The 13964-nt window shown below is 30.6% G+C and overlaps 1 protein-coding gene across 1 annotated transcript in view; it reads right to left on the bottom strand.

The window, feature by feature from the left end:
* Positions 1 to 13588, bottom strand: part of Samuel (SAM-motif ubiquitously expressed punctatedly localized protein) — a 334669-nt gene extending 321081 nt beyond the window's left edge. The window contains exons 1-2 of the mRNA XM_076402021.1: positions 13398 to 13588; positions 311 to 505 (exon numbers count right to left, since the gene is read on the bottom strand). Coding sequence (XP_076258136.1) covers positions 311 to 497 — 187 coding nt within the window. The 5' untranslated portion in view covers positions 498 to 505; positions 13398 to 13588. The remainder of the gene's footprint in view (positions 1 to 310; positions 506 to 13397) is intronic.
* Between the last annotated feature and the right edge of the window lie 376 nt (positions 13589 to 13964).

Raw genomic sequence — 13964 nt, 5'->3', positions numbered from 1 at the left:
TACTTTTTGTCGATATTCTACAGAAAACTATAATCGACAATAGCGCACATTGCAATCCATCCAATGAAATATAAAAGTACATTTTGACCTGTATAAGAAAACATATACGTTTAGATTTTAACGCACTATAATTTTTTCAGTTACTTCTTCACTTATATTATATAAATACAAAAAAGCTTTAAGATATAATATATAAACACACAAGAAAATTTAAAAGGTCAAAAGGTTATAGCGTTACGGATTCGCTATAAATACAAAACCTTTTCAGAAATAGATCTGATTAACACGTTTTATCCAATTATCAACTTACCCATGTCGCAAGATTTATTATTCTTCAATCCCTTGGTTATCGAAAACAAACCACCCTGTCTCTTAATTCCGTCTCCTTCAATACCCTCACTATTAGCAACAACACTTGAAAACTTATCATCACTATTTTGGTCACTAATATTTCCATTCTCTACGTTAAAATGCATTTGTTCTTGGATATTGTCCATTTTACACTCTGTAAAGAAAAAAAATTTAAAAATTAATATCAATAATTAAAACCAATTTTAGAAAATAATTTGTTGATATTAAAATATCAGTAATATTTACATAATTCCTTTTTTTCAGTATAATCTGGCGCGCAACTGAAATAATTGTGTCGGACTTTTCAGGATTTTCAGCGGGTACATAGGTTAGAGTTAAACATTTGACCTGAGTCGACCTCTCATATCTAAAAATGTCTGGGTTCGAAATAGCCGACACATTTAGTTGGTAACGCATGTATATATGCGTTTAGAATGTAACGGAAATCATATAGTGATTTTATACCATAAACAACAGCAGTTGGCTATGACGGAAGGCTAATTTTGAGCCATTTGTCTAACTAGTACCAATAATATAAGGTTATTGTTATATAAATAAATAATCGTTATACGTATAAATTTATCAAGAAGCTATTATTATCTTATTCTTTCTAATATTGCTTAAAATTACAATGACATATAATAAATTTAATAAATAATCATATATATCATATTTGTAAATCTTATAATACATAAAATAGAAAATATTTTAAAATTTTGAACAATATTACATAAAAAAAGAAAATTTCTCTTACAGGATAATAAAACACTGACAGTAGTTATTTATTATTTGTAGCCAGTATTTCTTGTTTGTAGCAATTAATTTTTTTTAATAATATTGCTACCAATATGGATATAAAAGCAACTTATATATGTCAAGGTAGATGACAACTCAGTAACTAAACTGAAAAAGCAGTTAATAATTGGTCCTTAATGACCTCTTGGTATTTTTCATTATTAAATTCAATGAATTGTTAAGGCAAAGTTTAAAACATTCAATCATAGGAAAAATAGAAGTCTAAGACATACATATATCGTTGTTTTGCGCAAGGCTGCTCTAGTTTTTTATCAGTCGAGAGAAACAGAAATTATTTAGAAATGTTTGGCGGGCCTCTGACTTTAATAGTTTAGTTGTTTTAAGGTTCTTGCAATAAAAAAACCTATATTATGGACTGTAGTTATTGTTTATTAAAATAACGAAACAAATATAATCTTATACCAAATAAGCACATGTAATTGTGCGCATATAATCAAAATCAATGTAATCAATGTGATACTGCTTCTGTTGTAACAATTTTTTTGTTGGGCGTCATATCAGGTATTGATAGTAATATAAAGCCACGAATATACTGTTCAGTTAATGATGTGCGGTATTCCTTAACCGGTTACTGGCATGCCAGAAATGGTTGCTGCACTGTTACCTAGCAGCATTTATAATAACAATCATAAGCATAAAGTATATCCATGCCCTGTAGGATTTGAACCCGCGAGTATCACATGAATATAATTACCGATATGTGGCCTTAACCACTGCGGTTACCAAATCACCCTATTTTGGAATTTTTAAAAAATAAACGTTAATATATTAACATGTCACAGGTATGTGTAACATCAGTAAAAAATTTTTGTGTTATTTGTGGTGAAATAACTTGGTTCTCACATTGTTAAAATATTTCGAAGCTTGTTATGAGCCTGCATTAGCATCATTTTTCTATAATTTGCATTGCCCTTGGCTATCAGTTATATTACGAGAATGGCTGAAGTATATAAAAGAACCACTGGATTCGAGCTCACAAACCATGTTAATGAACATATGTTTGGTTTTCTCTGGCTATAAATGTAAAACTTCAAAAAATAAAAATCTTTCAGACAGCTTACCAAATTATATTCTCCCCAATTTTTTTTTTTTAGAGTCTTATATTTACTTAACTAGGATAGCTATAGAACCATATAAATACATGTTAATTAGTTTTTGAACGATTGGAGTTAAAATATAACTAAAGTCTCGATATTGTTAATTAATTGCTCTGAAGAAGCCATGAAAATTGGAGCTAGTTAATCAAATAGCAGCTAAATTCTTCATTTCAATTATCATAGATATTAATTTATTGACTTCGAAATAACTATTCCAAAATAAAGAGAATATTAAAAATATTAGAGAATGAACCATTTGTTTTATTTGCCTGATTTAACACCGCCAGATTTTTATTCACTGATAAAAATGCATATGCATGTGCCAAAAGATGTACATTAGGTTTGCCCTTCCATGTGTTTCTTATCCTTGAAAATAGGGTATCGAAAAAGAAAATAAATAAATTTTATTAAATTAACAATTCTTTATCATTATTTCGATAGAAGTCCTGTTTCTTGGAAAGCAAGCTATAAAATGCATATGGTGCTTGCTTCACGAAATTTTTTTAAGTAAATACTATTTTAAGTAAGTCGAGCTTTAAGTGTCAAGTATCTGGTCATCACACGATATGCGAAATTCTATAGAAATTTGTAGTTTAGCTAGAAACACTGAAAGTAGTGTTTTCAAGTAAACATGCTGAAAACACTCTAAGAATTTCGTGTTACCAATAAATTGGGCCATTAATAATATCGGTTACGAAAGTAAAAAATTATGCTTAGCCATATTCTTAGATGTAGCATAAGCCTTCGATAAGATTTGGCATGAAGGCCTTGTTCATAGACTACAGAAAATGTTACCAAAACAACACACCGAACTACTAAAATCGTACATTACAGCCAAAATGTTTAGAGTTAAACAAGAAGAAGCTTACTCTACAATAAATGAATCTAAAACAGATGTACTACAAGAAAGTGTACTGAGGTCAATTCTTTATCTATTCTACAGTTGTGATATCCGACATTTTCTGATGATACTGCAATTATAGCTGTCAGAGGCAATAGTGAAAAAGCAACATAGTGAAAATTACAACAGGCAAGCGATAGTATAAATAATTGGACACAAGTTTGGAAAATAAAAATTAACGAAAGGAAATCTGTGCATGTGCAATCAGACCGTACAACCTACAATCAGACCATACAAGCATCAATAACATGAAATAATACTATCATACAATAGCTTCGCTGGAAGGAAAATATAAAGAAAAAGAGAAAATAATTGGAATTGAAACATAGGAAAATGTATTGGCTAATTGGAAGAAAATCACAATTATCAGTATATCAGTATATGGAGATACGGAGTTCAATTATGGGGATGTTCTGCAAGAAGTAAGAAAAACAAAATACAAATATTTCAGAACAAAGTCCTGAGAGGTATTGTGGGCGCACTCAAATACTACAGGACTGACTACCTACATCGAGACCTTCAGATACCCACAGTCAGCCAAAAAATCAAGAGAATTGCAAGAGGGCATAAGGAAAGACTCCATTCTCATGATAATGTTGAAGTATGGGCTCCACAAACCCCGGTAGTTACACCAAATAGGACAATTCCAGTATTAATCCAGGGTCTCTGTCGCCCCCAAAACTTTACTGTCCTGAACCCGAAGCGACATCAGTAAAAGATCATTTGGTTCTAGCTCGTTATCTTGGAAAAAAAACGACGGTCTCTTCTTTCTCCTGATTTCTTGGAGCAGCTGTGTTGTCAACCGAAAATTGTCAATTACTCGAATAAATCATAAATAATCCCGTTAGTTTCTATCAACTTCACCACGTGCACACTTTCAATTCTCATATATATCATAAGTAAAAAGGTAATAAAACTCATATAACAGTATTGGGGCATATATTTTTGATATAATCGATTATCAATTACAGTAAAATAGACTGGTTTTGAAATAATTTTGTACAATAAAAACATTCCTGCAGTAGCAGCATATCGATTAATTTGCAATATAATGTACTAATGATCTATAAAATATATAAAATTTAGTACCTGTCAATCTTTCTAATTCGACAATAAATTTTAGTATCGACTAGATATGACATGATATAAAAACTGCATTATGAAATTTTGTCATTATTACAGTCCTATAAATATTTGATCTTTTTGATAAAATCAAGAATAATGCCATTTAAAAAAAATTGAGCAATAACAAATGTTACATAGGTATGTCCTAAATTAGTTAAGGTGATATGTATCAGTATTGCTACAACAGAAAATTTTTACGAAAAATCATTAAATTATCAATAATCAGCCTTCCGCAAAAAAAAACATCAGATCTAATCATAACTCTATAATAGAACTCCTTTTTTGACAAAGGAGCAACATTTTGCACATAAAAACTTACTTTTCAGCATATGATATAATCATTATATTTATCATTATTAGCATATCATCATTTAGATAGCACTTCATTTCCTTTATATTGAAACCTAATGGTTTTTGGACGCTTGAAAATAGGTTTATCTACAAGTTCTTTTCGAAATGAAATATTTGTATTGAAGTCTAGCTATGCGTTATGAAACACGGAAATGTATACATACATCTATCCAATAATGCAAGAGAAAAACTACATTTATTAATATTCGAAAAACATACTAACTCATTAAGGAAATTCAAAAATATAAATTACTATTAATACAGTAAGTAATATTTTTTAACACAAAAAATAATTAGTCTTTAAAATTGACAACTAAAACTACTGCAGAAATTTGTTTATGCATCTAATGTAAATGTTTGTTAGGTATAACAGATCAATTGAAAAGCTTCCGGTCTGACACATAGATGGAGCTACTAGAATTAAATCCATGTATTTTTCAGTTAGCCCTAGCCCTCAAAAGATGCGTGTATAAATTTGACAGCTGTCAGATCATTAGTCCGTGAATTATAGCATTTTGAGTGAAGCAACTTTTGTTATTGTGAAAAAAATGGATAAAAAGGAATTGCGTGTTGATAAAATATTGCTTTTTGAAGGGAAAAAATACTGTTGAAGTAAAATTCAGCTTGATGCCGAGATTCCGGAAAATGCCTGGAAAATGCCCCAGGAAAATTAACCATCAAGACTTGATAAGTTTAGACGTGGTAAAATGAGCACTGAAGACGCAACGACGCGAACGCAGTGGCTACATCATTTCACACCGAAGTCCAATCAATAGTCATCCCCGTGGACTGCACACGATGAACCCGCTTCAAAGCGTGGGAAAACGCAACAGTCCGCTAACATCGTACTACAAAAATGGTGTCGAAAAGTTGGAGGGTGGCTATAATCACCCTGGAAGGGAATTACATTGAATAAAAAAAAAACTAATTTTGCCAAAAAATATGTTTTACTATGGTAGGCCGGAGACTTTTCAATTCACTGTTATATTTATGTCAAGTTTATTTCTGTTACATTTATTTGCGACATCGATAAATACTCGAAACATATATGCCTTATTTCAGAATATTTATATAAATTGATTTTTAAGATATCGATCCTCTAATAGCTTAAAAATTGCCAGCCAGACGGAATAAGTTAATATTTGACACCCTTGAAGGACATCCAGTGGTATAAATAAACTGATACACTTCCAGAGGCGTATTGACCTTGGAAATCCCGTGGGAATGATGAATCACAAGGAATTTAAGTGTATACGTTCTAGCGATATAAGAAAATCATTAGTCGATAGATCCTTCCCTCCCTAGAAATATCTACTAATCGGGTGGCGAGAACAACAGTTAGCCCAGTCTAGTTTCCCGGTAAAGGGTATCCAAAGGAGGAGCAGTAGGTAGTCTTTACAAATCATACAGCTTTCGAACAGCAACCATACAGTCTTCGTTAATACAGAATATTTAATAATCGATTAAAGAAGCACATAATTGGTGCCACTTGTGTAAACAGTCTGTCATGTACACCCATCTCTCTTGTAAATAATAGGTTTAATGTAAATAAAGTATTATTAACTTTGTTAGTTTCTCTTTTATAAATTACGCTCAACATTTGATCCTTCGAGCCTGATGGACCATTGTTAGGCGGTTATATAAATATATTGTAAAAATATAATATCAGGAGTAAAAGACATAATAGTGAAAAGCTGGTTGCAGCGAAAGAAACAGGTGTACCACTTGTGATAATAAAAAGAAAAAGAGCACATAGTTGCTTCCACTTTGACAGTGTGAAGGTTGTCGTTAATAATCGTTAGTACTATTTTTGTACTTTAAGTTTTAGTGTAATATCGTTAAATAAAGTCTTTTTACTTTGCCAGCATTTTTCCTTTATATTCGCGAAGAAAAATATGCGCAACAACTACTGTTTGAATGAATGTAATTATTAGAATACTGAAAATCAATATCTTTTATATTGAGCTCTTAAAAACGAATCAAAGACAAAATCTTTTAAATGTCAATTAAATTTTGTCTGCATTGTAAAGTATATACGCTTTTGATTTAATTAAAAATTAGACTGAATTAATAAAGAATTTATGAAATTAATTATCTTTCTTTATTAATACATACTATATAGACGTTAATTGAATTTAAAAATCTATGTCTCATTTAATTAAAACCTCAAAGGAGTTATATGATGGAGTACAACTAACATACATTTTTATGATGCATTTAATATAGGAACACGCGGTATATTTGCTAAAAAAGAATATAAAAAATGCAATTTTGACTAGATTAATACAAAAACAAAGATGTGACAATGTCGATCATAATTAAAGTTCGTAGGGTACTATTAATAGTTGATACGCTGATTATATCTCCAAAAATAGTATTATTTTTCTTTACACCAGCGCATTCGCCATTACGTGAAACAGATGATGTGTAAAAGCAATATTAAAAAACGTTTCTTTTACAAACAAATCAAATAATAGTGTGGTAGCATTTAGATACTAATTTTTTCATAATTTAAATTCGTCTTTAAACAAAAATAATTGTACAATAGTTATTGAACTAAAATAAGATTTTTTAAAATCCGTTCAAAATCCATCAACAATACCATTAAATCAAGTTGGATAGAAAAAAATGCTTATCACATCAATTCACCGAGTTTAATTAAATTTAAAATTATCTTTTTCTAATTTAGGTAAATACGTTTTTTATGCAAATGTGAAATGACAGCACTGGTCGTTCTTGAGGTCAAATGAGACAACCACTTAATACTTTATGTGATTACTGTTCTAAATGGATACCGATTCTTACTTAAATTTGTTGTTATGCAATCTGATAATGACGTATAACACTTTCAAGGTCACCTTTACGGTCTCATTGAATTTATATCGCAATGAAAATTTAAGTCAACACGGAATTAGTATTACCTACAAAATCTGTATAGTTACATTACTACATTTAACCGGCCCCATAAGATTATATTTAATATCTTATTTATTTGATGTAGAATACCTTTTTTCATATTTTATTGGACAGAACCTCACTAAATGTATTATGTTGATTAACACTTTACTGCTAAAATAGTAATTTAATAAGTCACATGAAAGTACCCAGACTAACACATAGATGGCGCTATTAGAATTAAATCCATATGTTTTTCAGTTAGCCCTAAGCCTCAAAAGATGCGTGTATATATTTAACAGCTGTCATATCATTAGTTTATGTATTGTAGCATTTTGAGTGAAGCAATTTTTGTTATTGTGAAAAAAATGGATAAAAAGGAATTTCGTGTGTTGATAAAATATTGCTTTTTGATGGTAAAAAATACTATTTAAATACTAAAATACTAATATAAATTTTGCTTAATGTCGAGTTTCCGGATACTATTCCACGATAATCAACCATCAAAAATTAGTATACTAACTTTAGACGTGATGAAATAAGCACCGAAGACGGTGAACGCAGTGGACGCCCGAAAGAGGCTTTTACCGACGAAAACATTTAAAAAATCCACAAAATGATTTTGAATGGCTGTAAATTGAAACTGAACGAAATAGCAGATACTCCAAATTTATCAACTCAACGTGTACATCATATCATTCAGGAATATTTGGGTATGAGAAAGCTCTGTGAGCTCACTTTTAACCAAATATAAAGACGAGGTGATGATTCGGAGCAGTGCTTGAATATGATCAAGCGTAATAAACCCGAGTATTTGCATCTATATGGGATAATGGATGAAACATGAGTCCATCATTTCACTCCAAAGTCCAATCAACAGTAGTCCGAGTCAAAACATGGGAAAACGCATCAGTCAGCTGTCATGGTTATGGCGTCTGTATTTGGCATGCGCATGGAATAATTTTCATTGACTACCTTAAAAAAGGAAAAACCCTCAACAGCGATTATTACATGGCGTTATTGGACCGTTTTGAAGAACGAGGTCGCCGCATTTGAAAAAAAAGGAAGTACCGCTTCACCAAGATAATACACCGTGTCACAAGTCAGTGAAAATGATGGCAAAAATCCATGAATTGTACTTCGAATGGCTTCCTCGTATTCTTCCTCACTATATTCTCCAGATCTGGCCCCCAGCGACTATTTCCTATCTCAAAAGAATGCTCGCTGAGAAGAAATTTTCGTCGAATGAAGAGGTGATCGCCGAAACTGAGGCCTATTTTGAAGCAAAGGACAAATCGTACTACAAAAATGGTATCGAAAAGTTGAAGGGACGCTATAATCAGTGTATCACCCTTGAAGAGAATTATGTTAATTAGAAAAAGCTAATTTTACCAAAAAAATGTGTTTTACTATGGTAGGTCGGGAACTTTTCAATTGACCCAGTATTTAGTATATTTTACTTCGTTATGTTTGTTGTGGTATTTTCTTTTGCTTACTAGCTGATAATAAATTATTCATATAAATAATAATAATAATATTTAATCAATAAAAATAATTTCACAATATTGAATATTCAGATCCTATGAAATTTTAATAGCCTGTGTGTGTGTGTTTTAATATCCTGGTCTGTATAGCCTTATTGATGTTTCACTTAACATGGCTTATTTTGAAATGTGTTTTTATTTCTGGTAAGATCTTAGTAATTCTAATTATAGTTTATTCAAATCCTCTAAGTGCGATCAAGATAATGCACACTTATCTGTCACAATCACAAAATTCCATTATAAGCTTTAATACCTACTATTTTATCAGAGAAAGATTATTTTCTATTTAAAAATCAGAAAAAAATGTCTAGCTATGCATCATTGTTTACAGGAATATTTATTTTAATGGTTTAGATTTTAAATGTATCGAATAAAACGGTATTGACTACCTGAAACAATTTCAAGTCCATTATAATTACAAATATCTAAACCAATTTGTGATTAAAGAACAGTCGTTTATTAATGCTTTATGACCTCTTACATCTTTTTATTAGTATATTACTTCAATTTTACGACGATTTAAAATAGTAGGTGTAACATCACATTGTCATAGTAAGGCATTTAGTAATCCTACTATGAGCGTTCCTTCTTTGTTTCAACAGTAAAGATATTAACACAATCACCGAATGTAAAAAAACATTTTTGGGAACATAGAATAGAACTTAAATGCAGTAAAACATAAATAAATTATATAATTTTGCATGACACTCGAAATAACAAAAAGTCGGTGAAGATCTATCTAGAGGTATAATCCTCGATAATTTTTTACAATATTTTCATGTCACTCATTAACAACAACTCGGAAAATGTAGTCTCGTAAGTAGATATATCTGTCCTTACATGTACCAACAACTGACAGTTTCGTGGTGTTAAGTAGAACGACGTTTAAGGCAAAATCACAGATCCAATAGTGAAAATATCCGTTTATTGCGATTAATCAAACATTTCAATAAATAAATCGATTGCAGCGCGGGTTGTGTGATGTTGCTCCATCGTGTTCAAACCATAGTCCCTCCAGATATAATTCCAGTCCACTCAGATGACTGTAGATTGGACTTCGGAGCGAAATGATGAAGCCATGTTTCATCCATCGTCACATATCGAAAAACTCGGGTTTATTACGCTTGATTGTCTTCAAATACTGCTCCGAATCATCAACTCGTCGTTGTTTTTGGTCAAAAGTGAGCTCGCGCTACACCCACTTTGCACAGAGTTTCTCATATCAAATATTTGTGGATAACAGGATGTACACGTTCAGTTGATATCTTTAAAGTGTCTGCTATTTTATTCAATTTAAATTTACGGACATTCAAGCTCTTTTTGTGGATTTTTCAAATGTTTTCGTCGGTAGCAACCTCTGTAGGGCGTCCACTGCATTCACCGTCTTCGGTGCTCATTTCACCACGTCTAAACTTAGCATACCAATCCTTGATGGTTGATTTTCCTCTAGCGGTGTCTCGGAAACTCGGCATCAAGCCAAGTTTTTGCTTCAACTGTATTTTTTCGCTTCAAAAAGCAGTATTTTATCAACACGCGAAATTTCTTTTTATCAATTTTTTTCACAATAAGAAAAGTTGCTTCACTCAAAATGTTATAATTCACAAACTAATGATCCGACAGCTGTCAAATTTATACACGGATCTTTTGAGAGTTTGGGCTAACTAAAAAACATATAGATTTAATTCTAGTGGCTCCATCTATGTGCCAGGCCGGGGACTTTTCAATTGACATGTTAAATTCCATTGTTCATATATCCATAATTCCATGTCTCATTTGTCTTGTTCACTACGGGGCCAGAGATATAAAAGCAAGAAAAACTAACAGGTTTCTTCTTCAATCTGAGATTTTGCAGAATGTCTTAGATTATTTTTTTGTTCTACTTTTCTACTTTTTTATATAAATAATTTTAATAGCCTACAAGGTAAAAATGACTTGTTTTAATTTAACAACAAATACATTTCCAGGATGAGAATGTTAAAAAAGCTAACACTGATTTTCCGATTTTGCTTGAAGAAAGATTCTGCTATTGTGTAGAAAAAATTTTTGGGAATAAACAATGATAAATTTACGGTAATATCTTATAAGCCCCTATATCAACTTTCCGGATAGTTTGTTCTTTGCATTTCACACCAGGTGCATATGAACCCAAATCTGGAAGAATTGGCTTCCTCTAAGCCTAATTATAATTTAAATAATAAGTCTTTCATTAAAGTCTACATGGATAATTCAATTGATATACTAAATAAATTATATACCTTTTTATTATTCTGTTTTTTTGTTTATGATTCTAGGAATATGTTTTAATTTATTACATATTTTCTACCAGCAAATTTAATTATTTAATTAATTATTTAGAGAATTGCAATAAAAAAATCGTCGTACCAAAATGTAAAATTTTTCACTAATGTTGACTGAAGGGTATATATGATTTACATGCAGTATATGTAATATCTTAAAGAATAACAATTTCACTATATTCCAAATTAAGATAATCTAATTTAATTATAATAAAAAATAAATAAATTTTAATAAAAAACTTTCATGTTTGTTAATATAACAATTGTCAGATTAGATAATGTTTTTGCGTTTTAAAAATGCTTTCATTTAAATAAAATATTTTATTAAAATACTCTTTTTGAGTTCTCAATATATATAGTCTAACTGGGCGCCACCACCTGGTGACTCAGACGTGCAAAACTTGGTTAAAACTTTACATTCTGTATCTTTTTATTAACAGACTTCAAAATAAGAGGAGGTTCTGTGTTCGACTGTATATTTTTTTGTGTATGTTCACCGATTTCTCCGTCAATTATGGACCGGTTTTTAATTTTTTTTTATTCGAAAGACTACACTTCTAAGGTGGTCCCATTGGAAGCAAATCAGGATTTTATGGTGGAATCCGGGGATGTCGATGGAAACCTTAAAATTTCAAGGGCACCTATAAAATTTTGACATATATCTTTATCTAAAATAATCAGATATTTATGTATAATGTCGTTGCTGAATTAATGTGATGGAAGACAGGAAGTTGTTCAGTGCAAAAGTCGTTCAGTTTGCATTTTAAGCACTAACCATATCATATGGGAGGCCGAAGTCTATGGTGTAGTGATTAGAGTGATTAGATTCCTGGCGAGGACAACAACTACTTGTTGTTTTAGTTTGGTTAGAACATTTGTCAAATCACCTAGGTTAGGTAGCGGTCCCCGAGGATTGAAAGGTTCCTTATTTCCAATCACTGTTTTTTTATTAATTGAGTTAATTTATTGAGTATTTATAAAAAACTAAAAAGAGAAAAAAAAAATTTTAATAAAAAAATTTAACCAACTTCAAAAAATAAATGAGGAACTCACTAAAAAGGAAAAAATAATCATACTTGGATATTCAACAAAAAAAAACCTTTTAAAATAGTAGTTAAAAAATATTTTAAATAGATAAATAGGTTTAGGTAGGTATTAAGCTAAATTCTGTGTATATAGTAGAATGTATTTTATATTCTATTAGCTAGGTTAAATAAGACTTTTTTATTTAGTTATTACCACGATTACTATGTACATATTTTATTTTAATATGTTTTATGTGTTAAAAATCGAAGTTTGATTATTTTATACATACTAGTGACTTTATTTATTTCAGTCTGTTCAATTATTTTGTTAAAACTATTTTTTTATGTATATCAACGAATTGAAGTTTACAATTCTAGTTAGATATTATCTTCAGTATCATGAGATGCAAAATTTTGATCACAACTAGTAAAACCAAAAACATTTAACATTGTTGTAAACTTTTGTATCAACTGGATTTATAAATTATAGAAAAACAAATAAAATCAAGCACAGAATATTTAGAAAAAATTATCAGTAATTTAAAATAATTACAATTCAAATATTATAAAATCCTAATGGCGACATTTACGGCAGGAAAGACCAAAGTATCACAATTGAATAAAATTCTGCTGCATTAACCAATGTCTCTTCGTTTGGTTATGAAATGATTCTCAACAGCAGCTGCGCCATCTTTTTTAAAACGTTATAAATTAATATTAAGCCAATGAAAGGTAATGCCAATATGTGTGTAAATTACAGCACCTAATTTTATATACTGTATAGATTTGACATAACAAGAAAACTTTTAAATCGTATCTTTTGTTGAGCAGTAATACTAGTAAATCGACACTAACTTATACGTAATAATTTTAACTTAAACAAGTGCCAAAAATTATGTTTTGTAAGTGTGTTTTTTCGTTTAATTCGCTTTTTATTTTAATCCTACCGTATACGATAAATGCTTACACAAAACAATAATAAACAAAAATCTTACCTGATTAGATTGATAACAGATCAAACCAAAAAAAACACGTTTTGATTATTGCATTATCACACCAAGCGGAAATTAACGGTTAAAACACAGGTTAGTAAAAAAAGAACAACAACAACACAGAAACACCCCGGCAAATATAACCCGAATAATAATAAAAAAGCACTAACGTAACGGTGAGCGTATATCGAATTTCAGTGTAAATACGCTATTTCCCACCTAGTTTGAAAACTCGAAGCCTTATCAGGGGTCACGACTTATCTGTTATTTCGTTATCACCAGGCATAAAGGTTAAGAGACGTTCAACCAAGGTAAATGTTTAAACAATACGAAATAACGCGCTGATACCATACAGGTATGCGATGTATGGTAAACGTTGCTTTTGGGTCTCGGGTCTACGTCGGTGGTGTATCGATGTCTGAATGTTTCAGATTGATAACCAGTATCCTTGTTTTACGTGTTAAAAAAAAGTGTTACAGGATTATCTCAGTTATCTGTTATGTTTTTTCCATAAAAAATAAAAGTATTTGTTCAAGTTCTTGTCGAATATTTCACTTAAACCACTCAACT

The sequence above is a fragment of the Rhynchophorus ferrugineus genome, unplaced genomic scaffold (genome assembly GCF_030347505.1).
Source record: "Rhynchophorus ferrugineus isolate W39M unplaced genomic scaffold, kcgeb_rfMv2 rfM1, whole genome shotgun sequence".
Lineage (NCBI taxonomy): Eukaryota > Metazoa > Arthropoda > Insecta > Coleoptera > Curculionidae > Rhynchophorus > Rhynchophorus ferrugineus.
Note: the sequence above shows the minus strand (reverse complement) of the source record. Positions and strands in the feature narration are given on the sequence as shown.